General features: G+C 42.2%; 1 protein-coding gene across 1 annotated transcript in view; it reads right to left on the minus strand.

The window, feature by feature from the left end:
- arhgap35a (Rho GTPase activating protein 35a) overlaps positions 1–23,206 on the minus strand; it is a 61,121-nt gene that overhangs the window by 12,220 nt on the left and 25,695 nt on the right. Inside the window, exon 2 of the mRNA XM_085380087.1 lies at positions 5,030–8,864. Within this exon, the coding sequence (XP_085236213.1) occupies positions 5,030–8,749 (3,720 nt within the window). The 5' untranslated portion in view covers positions 8,750–8,864. The remainder of the gene's footprint in view (positions 1–5,029; positions 8,865–23,206) is intronic.

The following is a 23,206-nucleotide window of genomic DNA, read 5'->3' on the forward strand; positions in this document are numbered from 1 at the left end:
ATTCTGTTTCTGTTTCTCTCTCTGCTACCGCACGCGCACTGCTGTTAACAGATAATCAAACTCCCTTATTCATTGTTTAAATACTTTCTTACTACCGTTATGGGAGTTGTGATACACTCTTGCAACATTTTTGCCTGCTACTCCGTATGGCTGAGGCGTCAGCAGTAATTGTGCTGTGCCTTAATGGTGTTCAGCAGGGATATTTGAAGGCCTCTGAGCCCTGGATCTCTAGTATGTCTGTCAGCCCCCTGAGGCTCTGGCCTGGAAGGCTGGGTGTCGAGCCAGAGATGCATGGTTGGCTGGACACACAGGCTGCTGGTGCAGTGCAGGCCTGACAGACACAAGAAAAGGAGCAGAGGAGTGCTCATTAGAGGGAAGAAGCACGGCGTGCCCTCTGCTCCAGATACTGGCCTCGCTGCACTCTGCCAAACATTTTCGATTGCACATATATTCACACTCACTCTCAGTGGTACTCGAGGGAACAAGTGGTGATAGATTCATTAAGACCGGGCAGATTAACAAAGGCTCACCTGGAGTTTTTTGCCATCGCCATGGCAAGATATTTTTCATTAGCCTTCTATGAATAAGGCCATTATTAGCACATAACTGTAGGCTAGAGTTATGTCTGTATGTGTCTTACCTTTAACTGTAGTTTCATTTTATCACATTCTTTTAAGAGCTTCAATTTTACATAGGCCAATGAGTTTCACTCTTCAGTCATTAGCGCACTCACTGTGATTTTCCCTTCTTAAATCTTATTAACTGCTAAAATATTAGGCGATGCTTAGTTAGCAAACAAATACATAAGAATATATTTTGCATCCAAGTATTTGCATTGGCCTCAAGACGCTCCTCTATGACAGCCTTTACAAAAAAGAACATTGTCAGTGCTTCGGTTGACAAAAAAAGTTCAAGTGAAAAAAATCCCTAAATGTCAAAAGATAAGAGTATAACAAAGTATTCCAAGAAGAGTCTGCACCTCCTTCAAGAATCCTGTTAAGGTCTGGACTTGCACTAAGTGATACATGTTAAATACCTGCAGATTCTCAGCCAGTCAGTTACAGCTTCCCAGTTATCGTTCCATCATAACCCCACATGAGCAGATTCCTAAGTCGAATTCCTTCACTTATCACTCCCCAGCTACCTCCTCCACTGCCTCTCTGACACTCCCTGGGACGTCCATGGGACCAGGGGTAGATTTGAACCCTGTATTCATGCGTTCACAAAACACTAACGTAAAGCTTCAATTGAATTTTAGGAACAGCAGAGAACTATTGTTGTTATAACTCGCTGCCAGTTTGGTTTCGAGCTCCATGTTGCAGCTCATAATTTATTTGTGTCCTGTCACACTGAGCGTGTTGTATATCTGTGCCCTATCTCAGTTTAGCAGACTGTCTCTATACGCCCACCCCCTCCTCCTGCATCCACTCTCCTCTCTTACTGTCTTCTCTCCCTGCAGTTTTGCCTTCTGGCCACTCCTTTCAGTTGCTGACTGAGACAGGATATGCTGCCAGCGCTGAGGAGACAAAACAGACCTCTACCACAAAATCAAAACACAACAGATCCTCAACAATAACACGCAGACACCACAGTGAGCATTTACACACACTGTAGGACACTGAAACACAAAGCCACTCAAAAGTTTTATCATAACTCTTATTCCTCTCATCTCCATTTTCTTTCCATGGCTGTTTCTGAGCCTTTTGTTTGACTGTCTCCCTGCCTTTTTTTTCCTGCATGAAGTCAGTAGACAAACTGGGTGACTGAGGAATTTCACACACTTTTCTTTCTGGCTGAGTAAGTTAGGGGGAGAAAAAAAAAAAGGTGCAGACGAAAGAGAGAGGAAACGTTTCCGGCCTATCGCTGAGGGAGGGTGATCAGGACAAACACAGTTGGTCAGCGCCTGAGGTAAAGAGGGCTTTAAAATGGGCTAAGAGTGTAGCTTCCATTATTTGTTCCTAGACGTCATGATTCAGATTGGTAGACAGCGCCCTAAGGCTCTCTCCAAGAAAATGTTTACACTGCATAACGCCAAACGGTCACGTAAAAGACAACTGAAAAACAGGCTGAGTTAACCCCAACCAGCCAACAACAGGAATGGCTGGTTGTTTGCCAATGGAGAGGCACTGCCACAATACATCTCCCTGAAATGACCAAATAACTCAATAAAATGCCTTCCTGAAGGGATTTCAGGCTGCAGCAGACTGAAAATGGACACTTATCTTTCAGACAGCTGCTTAGAAAATAGGTGATGGAACTTGATCACTTTGTTACAACCACAATTAAGCCATAATGGCTTGTAATGTGGATATCCAGATCCCAAGACATGCCGTAGGGCACAAATCATGGGCACTGATATAACTAATGATGCTGACACTGGCCTACCTTCTGTTGGCTTTTTTTTTTTCCTTTGGAAATGTGTGGGTTTAAAATGTGTCATGTAGTACTGGGCGGTATGACTGGAAATTTAAATCACAGGGTTTTTATGGATCCACTTTTGCTCTGCCCCTTTGCATAGAGAAGGTCAAAGCGTATGGTTGTGTAAAAATCACAGCTATTACATCTTGTGTACTTGCTAACATACAGTCACCGGCCACCTTGTTGGGTACATGCAAAACTGCTTTTTAATGCAAGCCAATCACGTGGGAATTTAATGCATTTAGGCATGTATACATCGTTAATATGATCTGCAGAAGTTTTAAGTGAAAATTTAAGTGACTCTGAATGTGGCATGGCTGCTGTCAGCATCAACGTTTAGAATTTGGGATGAACATGAAAGCATGCATCCATCCTGCCTTGTTCAGGTTTCTGGTGATGGAATAACATTGTGGAGGACATTTTCTTGGCACACTTTGGGGCTCTTTAAAGGCCACAGTTTACCTGAATACTGTTGCTGACCATGCGACCACAGCGTACCCATCTTCTGATGGCTGCTTCCAGCAGAATAACAGCATGCCACAAAGCTCACGGCATCTCAAACTGACTTCTTGAACATAAGAGTGAGCCCGCTGTACTCAAACAGCCTCCACAGTCACCTGATCTTGATCCAATAAAGCACTTTTGGGATTTGGTGGAACAGGAGATTCACATTATTGATGTGCAGGTGACAACTGTGCAGCGACTATGTGATGCTGTCATGTTAATATAGCCCCAAAGCTCTGAGGAACTTTTGCAGCACCCTGTTGAATCCATGCCACAAAGAATTAAGACCGTTCTGAAGGCAAAAGGATCTAACTCAATACTAGCAAGTACATAATAAAGTGCCACTGAGTGTACTACTTGAACTAGTCTGCTCACAAATCCTGCTACCTTGTGTTTTAAAGGTTCTCACTTTTTTCCCCCCAGTGGGATGAATGGCAACAAGTGCTACAGAATGCGATCTTAGCAGTTGAATTATCCGGGAGGACAGCTTCTATTCAGGTACTTGGACATCACATCTGAGTGTGTGAAAACATTAATCATCCCCCTCCTGTTCCTCTCTGCTGACAGCCATGGTAATTATCACAGACACAGAAGCACAACATACACAGATGTAACTGCTGTTCAGTTGGCACTTCTATACCGCACCATGTGTGTGAATGAACAGCATACCAGGCTGATAAGCCGAACACTGTAAGGTCACTGCATGTGGGTGAGAGACAAGCACAGGAAGGAAAAGAAATGGGGAGACAGAAATCAAGTAAAGTAGGAGATACGTGTGTCCAAAAGACAAGAATATAATGGGGGGAGAGGAAAAAAGTGACAGGAATGTGAGAAGCAGTATGAATCAGCAAGAACAGGAGACCAAACTGAGAATATGAGAAAAGTAACGGAAGGAAGCAAATAAAGATAATCAGTCCAGTCTTAGTCAAAACTTCACTGCAGTACGACAGTAAAAGCAACAAAAACATTACACTACATATAGTGACTCTGCTGTTACATACAGACTTCACATACCGTAGATCAATCTAAAAAGGAAGGTTTTAATTTGAAACAAAGATTACTTTCCTTATATTCTTATTCTGTTTTTTTGCTTGTTAGTGCTATTAGCAGGGATGTTCGCACCTAGTTTTTTAAAAGTCTGCAGTGATTTAGTATCTGTTTTAATCTGTTTTAAGTGCCAGTATAGAAAGACGTTTAAGAACCTTGCAAAAGATCAATGTCTAACATTATTCCTCTAGGGAAACCTGAAGATACCAGATAGAGATGGACACAGACAGATGAAATAGCACAGTCTATACCACGGCTCTGTCCCTATTCATTAAGAGTTTCTGCTTTCTGGTATAGAGGTTTACTGACCAGAGTTTGCCTCCATTATCTCTGATGATCTGGGTAGTTTAGAGGGATCCCACAGAGTGGTCAGTGAAAAAATATTGCAGACATCCTTTTATACAAACCCCCTACAGTATATGTCATGTTATCAGTGGGCTAAGCTTCAGAGAAGACAGATCTTTCTCAACTCATTAGAAATTCCTTGAGTTTAGTTAGAAACACATTTAATCGCAACAGCAAACAGCTGTTCAATCTCAAACAAGAACTAATCATATTGGAGAGATTATGGACATTTTATGCGTCTATTTTCTACATGTATACAGATGAATTTATATAAACTATATGTAAACACACTTGTCTCTTTGAGGTATTTTTCATACAGATTTTCTATACATTATAATTATATGTGAGGCAAATATATTAAAAAGTAAACCTGGCATGTTTTGAATATTTAAAATTAACCATTACAAATGTTTTCTTCTTTTGCTTAAAAAATAATTTTACCTTACTTTAGCATTAGACACTTTAATCTGCCAAAACAATTAAAGGACGTGAGGAGGTTATTAAGAAAATTTTACAGTTTAAAATGCACTTGAGTAGGCGATTGGTTCAATAATAAATACTGAACATTTGGCAATAAAGCTTGGTAACTGTTGTGTTGGAAACTGCTAAACTAAGAAAAAGAAAGTGCTCTGAATTTATGAGTTAATTTACAGAATTTTTTAAACCAAAATGGCACTCATATTGAACTTAAGCAGATAGTTGCATGAACACTAACCTTAGTTCTGCGCAGGCTTTTGAGAATATTTCTCTTTTTAGGATCCTCACTATCCTCAGTGGAGTTGTCTTTCTTAAGTCCTTCGTCATCCTGGCTCGCCTTGAATGAACTCCCCATCTCATCATCGCTGCCGATAGAAAAGCTCGTCCTAAAATTGCTGAACTTCCCAAGCCGTTTGGATCTGTCTCTGTAAAGCTTAGGCTTTATGCCAATCGCAGACAATTTTCTTCTGCGCTCCAGTGAACTGCTATCAGCTTCACTGTCTGACCCATTCCCCCCAGCACTCCCATTTGAATGACCCTTGTTGGCATTGCGGATGGTGATAATCTTGCCCTGTGTGCTGTCATGTGGGACAGAGTAAATATTTTCCTCTTCTGTGTGTCTAGGTTTGCTCACAGCATCCATTGGCTCAGCATAGTCTGAGGGGTCATAGCCACCATCACTACCTCGGGCCCAGGTGACAGCTTGGGGCAAAGAGCGGCGGTTGGTGCCTCCCTGTTGGTCCATGTAAGGGCCAAGATTAACCTTAAGGACTGGCTTGGGCTTCACTTGTGGAGGAACTTTGTTGTTCACCTTGCTCTCAAAAGTGCTAAGCTCGGAAATGAAAGAGAAGGGATCATCTGAATCCATTTCTGACAGCTTGAAGCTTCCCAGTTGGGAGCTGAGAGTATCCTCCCTCAGGGTAGGGTAAGGAGGTGATGGATCAATATCATCTTCTGAGTCCAAAAGTGTAACCGGGCTGGGAGAGCCACCACGAGGGCTGACGCTCTCATTGGTGCATGCCTCTGCTACATTGTCATACATGTGTGTGGCCTCAACAATGGTGCGCTTCTCCATCGCCTCTTTTAAGAAAGGCTGGAAGAGATCTATCTTATGAAGACCACCTACTACGCCACCATGTCCACATATTACCGTGTTAAATCTTGCCTCTATTTCATGAGCCAATTCTTCCCCCTGAATAACTTGTTCCTTAGCAGAGTCTGAATCTGACAGCTCCATCTGGCTCTCCCCTACTGCTAATAACTGGATTGGGATGATGTCTTGTACCTCACACAGAAAAGCACATAATGTCTCCAAAGAGGCCTTGCGGCGAGTAGAGTAAACAGCAATGTAGCCATGGACGAGCCCAGCCTTGCGAAGGGCTAATGAGGAATGGAAAGAGAGCAATGACAGCTCGATATTCTGCTTCTGACCTCCTATACTAAGATCCAGCAGAACAGAGGTGCCACCACCGAGGCTCGAGGAAGGACGACAATGCTGGGGCAAAAGGAAGGGAGCAAGGAGTTGGTCTAGGTCGTAGGTGTCTCCGCACATCAGGCACATGACTATCCTCAGGTCTGCCTCGAGCATTGACTGGGACTGAGAGTCTCTGGAGGATGGAGGAGGTAGTGGAGGGGAGCTGCTCCCTATGTTTCTACGTATTTCTAAGAGTCCTTTCAACATCTGAGTGATCTGCTTCTCGCTGACATTGCGGCCATAACCCATGCCTGGAGAGGCAGGGTCTAGGTAAGAACTCTGTAGCTTTGCAGCTACCTGCTGCCCTTGTTGTATGAGAGTTTGAGCTGTCTCCCCTCCAATATCCCCTATGGACCCCACCCCCCTCTTGGTGACCAGAAGGAGGGACAGTGGCAGTTGAGATAAGCTGTTTTCCCTTTCCCTTCTGCTAATAGTCGACTCTCTAAGCTTCTCTATACTCTCAACAACATAGGAGAGAGATTCCTTTGAATTGTACAAACATAGGCAGCCATGCGGTGTAAAGGTTGGTGTGTAGAAGGAATTAACTGGGAGACGTACATTGCCCTCTATGGGACGGAGGGTCAGCTCATACAGTTTTCCATCTAACACGTACCGGTCGTCACTGGTGCACAAGGCTCTTATCTCATTGGCCATCTCTCTGGCTAGCCCATCTTTTCCTAGAATGACAAGATTTATCCGTTCAGCTCTCCCCCCTTCCAGTCTCGCACAGTCTGATGAAGGGTACCGAGTTGGGAATCTGGAGGCCAGTATCTGCTCTATCTTAGTATCCACACAGTGCGGATTGTTGGGACAGGATTCCTTTGTGGGGTGATAGATAAAGTGGATATGTTTCAGTACAAGAGCATCCCTTTCTGCCTGCAGCTTCTGAAGGGCCTTAAATCTTTGCTCCTCCCCCAGCACTTCTCGAATGGCTCCCATTTTCTCTGTACTCGGTTTTGCATCCAACTCTAACTCATAAAAGAGCTCAGAATATTCAAGGAGCAATTCTTGAAAGTCTTCTTTGGCCCGGTCGATGATTTCTTTCTGGTGTTTATTGTAGATATCCAGATATTCAGCTTCATCCAGCCACTGGTAGAACTCTTCATTCATGATGAAGCTTCTGGCCTCCTCCCATGGCTTCCCTGGTGTGATAAAAGGAGAGACACTTAACTTCTCCTTGAACTCCCATCTCATTTCAGCCCGTTTCCGCTCATTCCTTAGCTGCTCCAGATGGGACTCATAAATGGCTTCCGCTGCTGGTGTCTCCAGTAGGTCTTGTGGGATGCGATCATCTTCCATGTTATCAATGTGTGTTGTGGTCTCCCAAGGTGTATCATCTAGCACAACAAACCACTGACAGAAATCTCTTTTAGTCTCCAGGACTTTCTGAACTCCAGACCAGCTCAAGTGGTCTATCTCATCCAACTGTGGTAAGAGTGTAGACAGTGCCTGTGGCAGAGTACTTAGATAGAGCTTCCTAAGTTTCTCTATGTGTTCTTGTTTAAGTCTATGCACATGCTGCTGGAAGAGCTTCTTGGCTTTAGCAGTGCCCTCAAGAAAAACATAGTCCTTGTACTCGGGGGCAGTCTGCATGCGCCGACTGACAACAGGCCAGGTCTCATTGTAGTTCTTTACAATTCGGTTGACCAGCCACTCATAGCGGTCTTTGGCTGAGGCAATCTGTTGACTCTGCTGTTTCAGTGCCTCAAAGTAGGGGATAATCTTGGGCTTTCCCCTACTCTTGTCTATTAATTGAATCAGTGTAAAAAAGGCTAGGTCAACATTGACATTGGAACGTGCTGAGGTTTCTACCACCTGTAGATTCTTCTTAGTTAGGGCAAAAGTGTGTGAGTCTTTAATATACCGCTCAACACCTTCATCACATTTGGTAAGGACCAGAACCACAGGCTTTTTTGTTTTTGCTAGCTGGTTATATAGGTTGGTAACAAACTTCATCTGATCCTCAAAGCTACGGTTCATACCCCTGCTAACATCTACAGAGAGTAAGAAGCCATCCACCATAAGCTTGCCTTCCGGCATCTGTTTCTGCTCAAAGTCTTGCTCCAGCCCCAGCTGATCTGTGCAAAAGTACATCAGCTTTTCAGCTGAAGCCAGCTTGGTGGAAGCTGCCCTCTTGATGTAAGGCTGCAGTGCCGTGCTTCGGTGTGGCTGAAACGTCTGATCATCAATGAACTCAGTCTGCTCCACCACATTTATACGGCATTCTGACCCCTCCTCCATTGTCCTTACAGCCTCTCCCCAGTATAGGAAGTGGTCATTGTTCACTACACGCCCTCCAAAGTCACTGGTACTGAGAACAGAGGTGTGATCTAGGTAGAAGTCATCTGCACTTGGCCGGACAAAGCGGTTACACAGGCAGGACTTGCCCACACCGCATTGCCCTTTCTCCTTCTCTGTGCCGGACAGCCCAAGCACAACCAGGTTGTAGGTGGGTGGCCGCGGATCTTGCTTTTTGGCCATCATCGTTGCTGGCAGAGGCTCATCCTGCCATGCTGGCCGTGAGCTCTAGAGAGAGGAGCAGGCTGCCAAGGAAGCAGGGTTTCCATGCAAGAGAAGCTCACTGGTCTGAGGCTTGGTCCTGCATGATAGAAAGAGAGAGACAAAAGTGAGATTTAATCTAGAGATATACGAAAAAAAAATTCCACTATTCTAATGATAACCTTTAGCTACTGTGCCTCGCATCTAAATTCCTACTATGTGCCTGTGTTCTGTTAACAATTGTTAATCTCTGATCCTATTCCTCCACTGAATATTTCCTGAAAAGATTGAGGTCAGTGGTAAAGCTGTTGGAATGCTGCATATTACTTAACCCAGCTGTAACTCAGTTAAAGGCAATTTTTTCCCAGTTTAACTCATTTAATTTTAATGCTGCCAGAACTGCAGTGCTAACAGTGGTGCCTTCCACATTTCATTCTCATGTTCATTGCAACGCAATGTGTGTTTTGGCTTATTATCTGGCTTCTAACAGTCTGGTTGGTTCGCCTCACTCGCAGCAACATTGGAGGAAAGTAATGTAGCTCTTTCACTACTGCAGCAAACAGACAAACGACTGTGCACGCAAACATATGCACACAAGTAGCACGACACTCTTGTAGAAAAAGGCACACCAAGCTCTCGGCACCCTAAATGAAAGACACACACAGGAAGATGAAAGAAGATAAGTGTTCCAGAGCTAAAGTTACTAATTGGCCAACTAGGGAAAGCCATCTGCATTTTAAAAGGCTGCATTGCCTGTTGGCTGACTTGTTTCCATCAAAAACATGTTTTCCTATGTTTATAACCAAACAGATAAGAGTTGGCTCCTGTACCATCATTAATGTCATGCATATTTACCTAAATCAGAAGCAAGAAATGGCTGCATTGCAAGTAAGAAAAAGGCAAAAACACATAAGACCATATAGAGATGCTTAGTTGCTCATCTCAGTATTATTTATTCGACTGGTAGATTAGGTCTAAAAATAAGTTAAGAAAAGGGAAAGGATGAGGCATGAAAGGGTGTTACAACACAATTTGTATGGAATGAAAATCTTGTTAAGCTCTCAGACAGATAGCATGCACTGCATTTCAAAATGATGGAGACCACCCCCTCCATGTCATAACTGAGTCATTTATGTAGTAAAAACAGACATTAAAACCACTATTAATCACGAACAGCTCTTTTGACAGAGAACACAAAAGCAGCCAAAGCCTTCATTATTTTTGAATCGAGTTTGTCAGGCAACACAGATCTGCGGATTCCCTAAAATGAACCTCATTGTCCAACTCTGATTCACCAGAGATACGAACAATGACAAGAAAAAATGGTAAGAAACTTGTGTGTGTTAGAAAATAGTGTAGACTTTAAAAAAAGCTACACCCAACCTGCTATGTAATGACTACTACATCTTTTATATACTGCATTTCTGAGTTTCATTTGAAAGGGAGTGCCACTAATCAAAGTTCCCAGCTGAAGCCTAGTGTTTTGCTAAAAGTAAATTCCACTCAGGCTGTGGATTAAAATTACAGAGACAAGAGTGCCCCTGTGCTTAACCAGGTGTATAACCCAGCACCAGCAGGAAAAGGAATCCATATCAAATAGAATACCTCGTGTTTTGATATTTATAGAGGAAACATGCATGAAAAATGCATCAAAGCTCACAGAGGTGGACCAAATCCCTATAATAACAACATGCATTGTACACTGTGTACAGCCTGACTTGATGGTCGATAGGATCAAATACGAATATGACCTAGGAATTGTGATTAATTCATCTCCTTCTCTCGCTGGGCATGTGTGTGTCTACTTGCTTGATAGTATATGAATGTACACACACCACTTTAACTGGATGGGAAGGACTGCACTGTGGTATTTATCGAGGTATCTGTGGGTTAATAACAAACCTGTTCACTGACCTAATTATGTTCGCATTACACAGATGACCTCAGCAGATCCCTCAACTGCATTCACCAGAAAGAAAAGAGACCTGCTGCCCCTGGACATGGTCCACTGACTTAATTGAACATCTATTCAGCATAATAATAATAATAATAATAATCATTTCTTAATATACAGTGTCTACATGATCCTTTGCTGTGCTGTATACAGACATCCTTCACAGACATGAAATTAAAAAGCTGCATGGTACTCAAGACCATCAATAAATACAATACATACTACAATACATATTTGTAGCTGCCATATTATTAGTGGATCCCTCATAGGTGGTAACCTTTAATTTTACAGCTACTGCTAGTCTGTACAGCAATGTCACTTATTATAAATTGCATATACTGCATTTCTTTTTATTCCCCCAGAGTAAACCAAAAGGGATTTCTGGTAGGTCTGCGGGCTCTATTTTTGCATTGCTAGCTTGTAAAACTTATCTCTGTAGCGTAAACTGTTGTGACATGCTTGAAGTAGCTGTCTACTGCATGAGCTGAGAGGGGGTATTACCTTTACAGATAAGTAAGGAAACCCTAGTGAAGAACCACATTAGCATGAATGTTTCATCTGAGCTTGCACATGCGTGCACATAAAGATGACCCAGAATGTATCCTATGTAATCAAGATCCTGGTGATGATCACTTCATGTGTGAAATAGGTCATGTTTGCGACCAGCAGTGAGGGTCTGGATTAAGTGCAGTCAAGCACTCCAAAATTCTATATGGACTTGGCGGCTGGCCAGGCTCAGCACTCTTACAGATGCCCTGCTAGCATCTGCTCTGCTGACCCTACCTATCTTTTTCTAATTATGTTCCCGTGTGTGCAAGGTGTACATGGACCTCCAAGTTCATATAGATTTTGTGACAGTCAGCCCACATATTCACTAGAGCAGAGTGCAAGTTAATGTGTGTGCATGCACGCGTGTGTGTGTATGACAAGGAGATAGGCTTAAAAAGAAAAAAGTAGCAACAAAAAAAAGTGTTGATGTTATTTTTGCTGGTCTGTTGTGAGGATGCAATAGTTTCCAACACAGTGAATAATAGAGAAAAATGAAATGTCTCGCTGAGTGACGGCTGCACCAAAGTCACTGACAGAAACAGAATTTATATTAAACTGCAACTGCACAATTCAGCTTGTTTCTACAGCACGTCTGCTGGCAGCCTAAGTGCAGCATTTCACACAATAGATCTAGTCATTAGGGGAATACATTTCCTCTTTCCCATAAAGACACCACTGCTTGTGCTTAGCTAGTCTCAGTGCAGCAGTCCAGGTGCAGAATAGTCAGGCAGACAGTTTCCTAGTTCACCCCGAGGCCTGGTGTCTGCTGCGCATGTCCAGCCGCATACCACCATCTCGAGGCCCTGGGCTGGTTTAAGGCCTGCGTTGTATCTGCCTTCGACCCTGAAACGTGACAGTAGGCAGAATGACAGGAGATGGAAAGGAGGGCAAGGCACTGTAGGGAGGCAAAGGAGGGTGTGAAGTTTGTACCCCCATCCTCTCCATGTGCACTAACGAGAATGGGTACAAGAGGAAGGAGAGAGAGAGGTCAGCAACCTGGGTCATGTGAGTTGGAGATTGGAATTCCCTGAGGGAGGGCGTGGTGAGGCGCAGAGGATACAAGGGTCAAAGTCTGACCCATCCCATCACTCACCCCCCTGTGTAATCGCAAATAGCATTATAAGCATGGTCTACCCAAATACCACATCTCCATTTGCCTGATTATTTCATTCCCTCCTTTTAAACTGTTTAAAAGCAGGAAAGATACAGCAATCTTGCCTTGACTGAACCAGCCCTTTAGGACACTCGCTCTCCCTCAAGGACAAAGTAGAGGCAGATATGATGTGTCTGTGAGGTACTGGAGTTCAGCCTTAAGGTAATGCTGGGGCGTCAGGGCATGAAGTTCAGAATAACACGCAGAGGTGTGGACTCGAGTCACATGACTTGGACTCGAGTCAGACTCGAGTCATTAATTTTATGACTTTAGACTTGACTTGAAAAAATGTTCTAAGACTTGTGACTTGACTTGGACTTTTACACCAATGACTTGGGACTTGAATTGGACTTGAACCGGTTTACTTGAAAAGACTTGATATTTTACCCCAAATATAAAATTTAACATGCATATTATATAGAGATTGAAAATGTGACGTCATTCACGGGTAGAACCGCAAAGGATTCTGGGAACTCGTGGCAAGCGGTACTAGCGCACGCAGGCTTTCAATTAAAATCAGTTATACAGCGATAAAAAGAAACACAAAAATGTCAAGAAGCCGTTGTATTATTAACTGCAATAGCCGGTCGCATGACAGCCACGGGAAGCCGACGGGTAAAGAGATCGGTTGTTATCGGATTACGTCGTTGAAGAGAAATTGTTCAAGCCATGTTTCCGAAGTAACAAAGACGCGACGGATGGCCTGGATTGCAGCCATTCAAAGATCAAATATAACGTCCCAGAACACTCCAGCTCACAGGTTAGTCTGCTCCAAGCATTTACACGAAGGTCAGTGTTTTTTAGTACTTAATACGTCATTTTTCTTAACATAATTGGTGATATAGGTTACAAGCAAGTCTGACGCTGAACAGAAATTGTCGCGCTATGCTCCTTTATTTATTGTGTTTATTGTGCATAAATAGTGAATTGTCCTGACACAATATTGCGTTTCGCCTCTGTTATTATGGTACATTGACAAAAACATATACTTTTATTCACAGGATAAAACAGTTGTTTTGTATCACCAATTGTCCAGTACGATTACAGCATACAGTATTATTGTCACTGCTACATTTCTGTGATGCTACCAGAAATTATTTCCACTACTAATTAATTACCGTTGAGCTCAAAGGTCCTATTAATAAACGGTTAAGGAATGTGTATTTATGACGACAATTTGTGAGACTGGTAAACTTATGATACGTACGATGGTCTTTCGTTCTACACGGTGCATTTCAAGGTCCTGCACCCATCCGTCGGTAAACTGTACCTGGGCTTGTTGCAGTGACCGGAAGTTACTAAACTTCATGAGTGCATGCACTCACTCCAAGAAGCGTATAATTATAAATATGCATATAAATATGCTACAATGAGATAGCTGACTTCATCTAACTAGCAAATGTTGTCCAGGCTACGTTGGTGATGCAGTTTTTTTTAATGTGTATGATATTTTTGTCATGCGATTTTAAAGCCGGTCCTATAACCGCATCCAAGAATAACATGCAGCTTATCTCAGAACTGTCGGTGAAAATTATTCTTGGAGCTAGGTTTAATTGAGCTGCATTTTAAAGAGGTGCAATTTCACAATTTGTGTATATTTTCTAAGTTCACTATTTTGTCATGTGTTGAGAAAAACACAGATTTTAAAATTACATGGTCTAATATTTACATTTAGCATAACTGCAACATTATTTTTTCGTTTTTTTTTTTTTTAAAGACTCGAAAGGACTTGAAATTCAAAGTTTCAGACTTGTGACTTGACTCGGACTTTTACACCAGTGACTTGAGACTCGACTCTGACTTGCCTGACATTACTTGAGACTTGACTTGAGACTTGAGGATAAAGACTTGAGACTTACTTGAGACTTGCAAAACAATGACTTGGTCCCACCTCTGATAACACGTGCTACAAAGGGCAGCAAGGGAGAGTCCCTTTGTAGCTGCATGGCCCGTGAGGCCATCCAGCTTTCAAGAGTTGGCTGCATTCCTTTCATTACAGAGTTACAACAGTTAGCAAGGGAGGATGACAGCCAGGCCTGTTTTGATACACACAGAAATCCTTACAGACTGGAAATGTTGGACAAGAGAGAGTCCATATGGATTGAATGGGATGACCATGACTGAAAGCTATATCTACGGAGAAAGAATTTTAAAGTCAGAGTCAGAAAAATAGTTGTGATGGAAATAAATGTTGAGTTGAAGTGCAACACTGTTAGTAAAGGTCAAGTATTTTATAGATTATAGAGTCAAAGAAAAGTATAGTAGAAATAATATTTCTGATAAAAGAAGGAGTACTTTATCACTTTTCTTAAGTTGCTGCCAAAAGCATCAGATATGCCTCAGAGAATCTCACACAGTACAGTGTGAACAGTGCTAAGCAAGGACAAACTAGGAAGCTGAGTTTCCCAGAAAACCTTCTGGTTGTAGAGTAATACACACTCAGGAAAGGCTGGGAGTTGACAGAAACAAAGGTCATGAAATAGTCATGAAGTGTGCAGTGTGGTGATGAGGATTATGATGATGACAGAGAGGCAGCAGGGGGGAAAAAAAAAATCTCTCTCCTGTATTCTCGAAGATTCAAGAGTGAATGACCCTTCCTTTGTCTTCGTCCACAGCGTGCCCCCCCCCCCCTTACCCCCCCTTGGATGAATTAGGTCTGCAGCTAGTTGTACTTCTCTAGTCTCACCCAGAACATTACCATCATCATATAGATTTCCGATTCCCATCTGTCAAGAATCCCTTCTCCATCGCCTGCTCCCATTTTGCCCCTCCTCTGGAGACTTGCTGTCCATTAGTAAGATACTAGGGTTGTGGCCAACGCATTGGGGCTGTGTGTGGGTGTCGACAGTCCTTCCACTGATGCTGCTTCCTGTTCAGGGTGGGTCGGCTCGCAGTGGAAAGGAATTAATTGATATGAATGCTGAGTTAGAAACAACTCATTTTAAACATCACTTAACCAGCGAAGCGCACAGACGTGGGTCTTACAGTGACTCAAATAATGTATATACATCTATATGTAAATGCCTCCGCACTTCACATTCACTGCCCTTTACACGAAGTGCTCTGTGGCGCAGTGCATTCAGCGTAACCACTTAAACAGAAGGCATTTGCCTTTTCCACGTATGCAGCACATCCATCAATCACACACCAAACAGGAAATACAAATACCCTCACTCTTTCCATCCATTGTGTGCATGCATCAACAGAAGACAAACACTGCAATCATACCACTGCTAACATATTTCACATGTGGCCAGGCAAACAAACCGCACAAGCACACCCAACTGCAATAAATGATTCCTACAAAAATACTTTTGCACAGGCTGAATCAATCGACCTATAGCTCTCATATTTCATAGTAAGTTAAAAAAAAGTAATTCCTATAAACTCGTTAAAAACATATTTTGATATGACAAACAGAAATATTAACGCAGCAACCAAACCATCACATAGCCAGGTCCCGATTCAGAAGCGCTGGTTAGCGCTGACTCGGATTACGGTCACTCTATGGAATAGCTTCAGCTAGTCACATCTTTCCATTTGCAGGATCACATGTGGTACACTTTGTGCATTAGCATGATCTGATGGAACATTGATATAACAGCATAAACAAAAAACAACAACAAAAAAAAAGGCAAATATCATACCCCCCACAGCCTCTCTGCCTCAGTACATATTTGCATTCCACAACATGTGCATTGAAACACTAATGGGAGTATAATACCTTTAAAAATGATTAATACCTCCATACATTGTAAAACACCATCATTTTAATTACAATACACCTTAACATTAATTGCAGCTATATTTTCAGAAGGCTCCTGAGCATTATTAGTAAGTCACTCCAATGCAGCTATTCCCTCTGACGGACCCCCGAGGAGACAATGCTCCTGGACAAACAGGAGGAGGCAATAAACAAAAACTACTGAGAATAAAATAGCCAAAGCAAAGACTGCATTCACAGTCCAATCTGAATTTCAAGACTATGTCTAAAGATTTGGAGGAGCTAAAAACTAGGAAAGAGCAAGGTTCAAGTGGCATGACAAAAGGAAGAGTTTATGGACAAATCATTGCACTTAAAATATCTTTGTGTATCGGACTGTTATTGAAGCAGGAAAAAAGTAACGCTCACTTCAGGGTTAACAGCGAGACTATTTGCCTGATTAACAGATTAATCTACAGGATAAATGAAAATATGAAATTAAAATGATCGATTGGCTTCAGTCCAGATGTGTGATGGAGCCAACTGAAAGCACTGCCTTTTTAAGACACGCTCTTTTACATTTGCCCGAGAAATTCCCTGTTTAACAGGCTGTACAACAACAACAAAAACAACAACAGCAACAACTGGTGCTTTGCATGCAAGGTCAGAAGGACAGATGGCCTGTGTTTTCCTTTGGCACAAAAGTTTATCTGTGGACCTTCGCTCTCCCTGCTTCTTAATTCCCTCAGCCTGACATGAACTGGCGTACTTATTTCTTTTAATGCCCTTGACCCTTATGTAATTTTACCTTCGTCCTTTTCTTTCTATCCCCCTCTCTTCATTTCTTATCATGTCTCCCTCTCTGTCTCTCAGTTTTCTTTCTCCTGCAGCAGTGCCTAACCTTGCAGCCGGGCCTCTGTCAGACTAGCAGACTGTCTGCTGGTGATATTAGCATACATCTGATCCCTGCTCCCCTGCTAGAAGGCTTGTCAGCATCAGCACAACTGTATACACACATTCAGACATCCAATACAGCCACCCTGTCCTCCTAGCCAAATGTGATGCAACAGCACAAACAAAAACCGACAAACACGAATATAGAACATACGCAAATATATCCAATGCACAAGGCAGGACGGAGAGCATTAAACGCAGACACGGGGGCAGGCTTTCAGAAAGTAAACAAAAACATGGACGTACGTGGCGGTTTTATGCCTAAATCTGACAACATTTTGCAGAGAGCGGTTAGCAGGTGGGTTTTTAAACTCAGCTGGCAATCTTCCACCTGAATGAGCTTCCAGTTCTAATTACTAGTGTAATTGGTTTGATGGTGTGTGTGTGTACGCCTCATTTTAGCAATAGGGATGACCTCCATCTCTCAGCACTGACAGGTGGATATCATGTGCCTGCATTTGTCTTTGCTAATAAACACGTCCATGTGCCACTGCATTATGATAAACTATGAATGTGATAAAATAACACCACACCAAATAGAGTTCCTCAATTTAAAAAAAAAAAGTGCATAAACTAGGAAAGAAGTCATATGCATCTGATACGTCTGAAAGAACGGCAGAGCCAAGCAGAACTTTCTATCCTTTACATCCTAAATATTAGAACATAGCCGACTCTGCGCTCTGGCCTCTGGGTGGAAAGTCTTCATGTAGTAAGAGAATGTCTTGATAAAACAAAATAATGCAATTTTGTAGATTTTCAATAGCTCGGCTCAGTGACTCACACTTATTCAAAACTGCAATTCCACTCCTAGGCACAGAAAGCTATTCACATAAAATAATATGATTTGTGAGTGGCAGATCAACTGCTGACATTACCTTCAATTTAATTGTCATTATTAACCCATTTTCAGCGGAGCGCTCGTCCTTAGCTGGAGTAAGTGCTTAATAGATGTGCTGGGTGTGTTTTCCAGATGGCGCACAAGACAGGAAAGCTGTGTGCACTCACGGAGCGATGCCGCTGCCACCAGAGCTTAATTTTTATTACTTTATCAGCCGCTGCAAAGATTTTGACAGCCAGAATAAACTCAGGGGCAAAGGCTTGATTGCAACATTTTTTTGACGTTACTGGTACAGCTTCCATTGTTTTGTCCTAATACGAAGGAAAGTTTCAATTGTGCAGCATATAAGCAGTGCACATGTGTGCATCCTCTGCATTCCCTGCTTCCTGCTTTGGACTGTTAAAGGAAAGCAAGAGGAGACCAAACAAGTCTGGTGGCTGATTTGACGTCAGAAACCTAAAGCCAAATTATACAAAGTATATCTATCTTTCATTTAGATTTCCTTGAGATGTGATAGGAGCTTGAAAGGTTCTTTAATTGACTTTCTAAACACAACCCTGAAAAGAAAACAATATATACATTTTACAGTCAGCCTCTATGCAGGATATCATCAAAGAGAGAGACGTTAATAACCTGCTGATACATTAAAGACACGCCATTCAGAAAATTGCAGCTGCCAAGGCTTTTACATGTGATCATTTTTCACTTTGACATTAAAGAAATACAATAATTTCTCTTCAAATCACAGAGAGTATAAGCGCAATGTTGCTAAACTCTTTCCATCTGTACTTGTGACCTGCAGGCTTTGTATATAATTATGCTCTATGATCCCTACAGGGAGCTCTTACATCAGCCAGAGATCACCCAAACCGTTACTAGGTGACAGATGGTCTTCACGCACACAAAAAAAGCCACTTACACCTACAACATATGCTCCAACATAGATACGGCACGTTCACATCTAACAATATACACAAGCCCTCTAACTCACATGCTCACAACTCTCTGCTTACACACTGAACGTTTAAATAAACTCCCCCCCCCCCCCCACACACTCCTCTTTGCCACAGAAGTGTTCATGCACTGCTGAATCTTGAGACCAATTAAAAAGGAAAATGACAGAAACGAAAAAAAGGGGGACTGAGGGGGAAGTGGAAGATGATTTAAAGCTATTTCTACAGAAGGCTGCTGAAGCAAAGTGGTGGCTGTGAAAGCGGCGCAGCAAGCCTGCGAATGCCACATTGCATGTGGTGGTCTGTTCTTGTCATGTTGTCATGTGTGGAGTCTAGGTGCTAATGGGCTAGCCTGGACAGCGGCATCCTTGTAGCATCATTGCACCCTGCCAGAAGCAAGAGAAGACAAACTAGTCAATAGTTGCCACCTTCATTCGCATCTCCAGTCAATTCTTTCTGTCCTCTCCTGCTCTGTGGAAGGCTAATAAAGCAGACAGTAGTAATAAAAAGGTACGCCTGGACAAAGCACCGCCAACTGCTTTTGACAGGCTCCCTAGAATTAAAGGCACAACCCAGATTCAAACAATAGTTGGAGACAGAACACCCCAACGCAGGCTTTGTTTGTGTAATAATTTTTTTGTTGAATTGGATGCTTTTTTTTGTACTCTTATACTGATCGGCTGAGCTAGGGATGGTGAGAAACGGCTCATTGTACAAAATGGAAAAATTGATTTGAAAAGTACAAATGGTTTGTGAAAGCTTATATTGACGCCAGAGTTAAATTGTGTTTTTCATTTCGAGTGTTTCAAAGAAAAAGATAAATTATTTTCCATTGGTAAATACAACCTTCCAAGAACTTGGGTGTACCACATTATAAAAGAAAAAGAAATGAGCCAAAGAAAAGAATCAAAGTTTTTTCAAAGTGAATGTATTGTGAGGCGTAGGTGTGCGCAAAATCACAAATGAAGTATTAAGAAATATTAGGGAGGAACAAGAAGAGTTTCCAACTAAACAAACAGAAGAGAAAGAGGGACTTTGTGCTGCGGCAGGGAGTTAACACAAGGAGCTTCTGTTAAGTGCTTAGAACTTGCGGTTGGCTAATGGTCTACAGACAGGACGACTTCATCGCTCATCTGCCCTAACAAGCCTCAACATAAAAATCACAGACAACCACCTTCAATGCTCTTGTGTCCTCAGCCTTACCAACCACCGTCTCCTGTCTCTACTGCCATTCACTTTTAATCTTCATGACATTTTTTATCTTTAAATTGCTCTCTGGTCACTTTTGACATCTGCTCAATAATCAACTCAGAGACTTTCCACGACTTCAAGCAACTACAGGAGAAATAACTGCTGGTGACAGGAAGTAGGCAAAAGATAAACTTTTCTAAATTTCCAGGCAAGCAACTGAAGCAATGACCAATGAGAGGGAAGAATACCGATGATTGGCATATGAGCTAGTAATATATACATTAGTGGGTCACCTAGGCAACCAGAGCCTGGAATGTTGTTCAGCTTCAAAGCGATGTGCGAGGAGTGAATCGCTTCCAGTGTGTATGCAGCTTTAAACCGCCTAAACACCCAGAAGCATCAAGCCTGAGGAACAGAAGAAAACGGCTTGATGGTCTCTCTATAAAACGCACACACACACACACACACACACACACACACACACACACAGAAAAACTAGGGGATAGGTGGGGTCACTGCAGAAAGAAAAAAAAAAGATACAATTGAAAACACCTGAACATGCCTCCATGTCAATTAAAGATAATGACTTTTTACTGGTTGCTACAGTAACCAACTGTTGGCACAAAGGCAGATGGTTACAGAGGTTTTTCCCCCTCTTTTCAGTGTTCTTTCACTCCCTCTCTGTCTTTATCACTTTCATTTTTTCCACCAGATTCACTCTCTTTTTCTGCCCTCCTGCCTGGCTCACCAAAGTGCAAATCATGCACGGATAATAGAAAGCCAAAGAGATCGGGGCCCGGCTCATACTGATTTTGGGGGTTGACACTAATGCAGGTTTGATATTATATAAACAGTATATATAACATGTTATATCAAAAAAGGGAAATGTCATGGTTCTTGTTTATTAACTTTGCAACAGTGCATCTCACAAACAGCTTGACTGTTACACAAACTTCAGGCAACGCTGTACATAAAAGTGACCTTGAGCTGCTATAATGGACAAACTAGGTGAGCACACCAATATTGAAAACACCCTCCTTCTGCACTCTGTTGTGGAATGTGTTCAGCGCATATCGCACCAATAGACCAATATCATCTGATAACACTGGTTCACTGTAATTCTGTCAAATTAAACTTTATCTGTGCTTTTTCTCCTTTATGGCAAGAACTAGAAGTTGTTGAGTATAATATAAAAGCAGTGAATACAACAAACTACAATATATAGAACACAGTGTTTAGCCATATGTAGCCTGTAAGCTCTAGGAGCACATGAATATGTTAATCTATCACCTTTTGGAACTCTTCTAGCTGTGCTTATGTGCCCGTATGTGGGAGTACCACCCCTGAGTTCCTTCCCTAGTCTGAATGGAGGAAGCTGGCAGGCTCTGGGGCAGCAAGTCCAGAGGTTACGGGGGTTGTGCTTGGTCATCCATTTTAAAGCAGTCTACAGACAGACACTGGTGCGCCATTACAGCTCAAGACTTTGCTACTCTGCACTGAGCTGTCTGCAGCTGCAGCAGTATTAAGGCCCAAGGCCAAGCTTTGCCTGACGAGGCTCGCTAAGAAGCCTCCACTAACTAATTGGTTGTGTCTACATTACAGTCAGGCTAAGAGTCAACGTTTTAAAAATTACAGTTTAACATTTTTGTAGGAGTAGGATCATTTAGTATTTTACACATGCAACCACAAAAAGAAAATTGTGATTAATTCACTGCCTTCCTTTCTGATATTCTCAACAGGTCTATGGCAATTCTATTGAAAGTGGAATAGTGTGAGTATAAAATAAAAAGCAACAGTAATCACACTGCCAATGGATGTATGCAATAGGTGGTGATGCTGTAATAGGGAATGTCCTTGAGCGCACAATTAATATTTCCTTTCACTGCGCATCTACTTCGCCTACATGTTAGCTTGTTCCTTTTTTTGTTAAACTTAATAATAATAATATCAGTTTTGAATGAGAACGATGCACAAGACAAACTAGTGTAGCACTCCAGCAAGTCTCACCTATGCACAGCATTTGTTAAGTGGTTAGTGGGGTGCAAAAATCACATATACTATAGACAGATTGATTTTAAACAGTAAAACTCCACCATACACAGTTTTATAGGACCAAGATAAAAATAGCTAAAAGTCACATGAGCATATTTTGTGGTCATCTAAGTCAATATTTGTTACTTCCTTGGCAAGAGATGATCTGATTGGTTCTAGGTTTACTTCCCCGTGTTTACAGCAAACCTAGAGGTCAAAGTCTGGATCTTTTAAAACAACCTTGGAGGCCTCAAGGCTGTGAGACCAGGAGTAAAGGGTGAAGTTTAACTCTGCGATGCTGCACAATTGTTAAAGCTCGCCAAACACAATGGCAGTCCATAAACACGGCTGCAGCCAGAAATAATCAATCGTGACCCTTGTTGACCTCATCCTCCTCTTCATTTGTAGAAGTTACACTTCTACTACAGAATTCAATCTTCTTCAAACTAGTTTCTGTGCATTGTCTGCTGTTCTCTCTCCAGGCCTGGAGGAAGAAAAAAAGTCAGGAAAAGGCAGCGGTGAGAATTAGACCATCCTCTCTGGCGAAACAGGAAAAGAACCAGGTTGGATTTTACAACAGTTCTCCTGGACCCAATCCAAGTGTTCACCCCTCCCATCTCTTCCATTCTTATGAAAACTAACACACACCTACACACAGGCACACACACACACACCATTAAATTCCCGTTCTAAGCAATGATGCCAAGACTCCCTTTTCACTTTTCCCCTCCTCTCTCCACCCATTCCATCTCTTCCCTCTGATTGGCACTGTTGCTTCACACTACCTCATGTCCCAGGGTTCTCATATGAACCCACTGGCCAATCACAGTGGCTGATAAGGGTCCAAATTCTCTCTGGATTCCTGCCATAGGGTAAAAAGAAAAAAGAAAAAAAAGAAGGAAGAAAAATGCAGTTCTTCAAGCTGTGTTTTCTTCACATCACTTCTCTTATTAAAAACATACAGGTTAAACTTGAACATTCTGGTAACACTTTAACAAAATAATTACAAAAAAAAAAGAAAAACTCATATGGTTTGTGACTCACCACAGCAAGCTATGATGCAGTAGAAGTTATGAAAAGGGATCACCTGAATATTATTATTGTCTGAATTGAATT

Source organism: Rhamphochromis longiceps, linkage group LG14 (assembly GCF_057381845.1).
Source record: "Rhamphochromis longiceps isolate RC_006_pf linkage group LG14, R_longiceps_female_GT1.1, whole genome shotgun sequence".
Lineage (NCBI taxonomy): Eukaryota > Metazoa > Chordata > Actinopteri > Cichliformes > Cichlidae > Rhamphochromis > Rhamphochromis longiceps.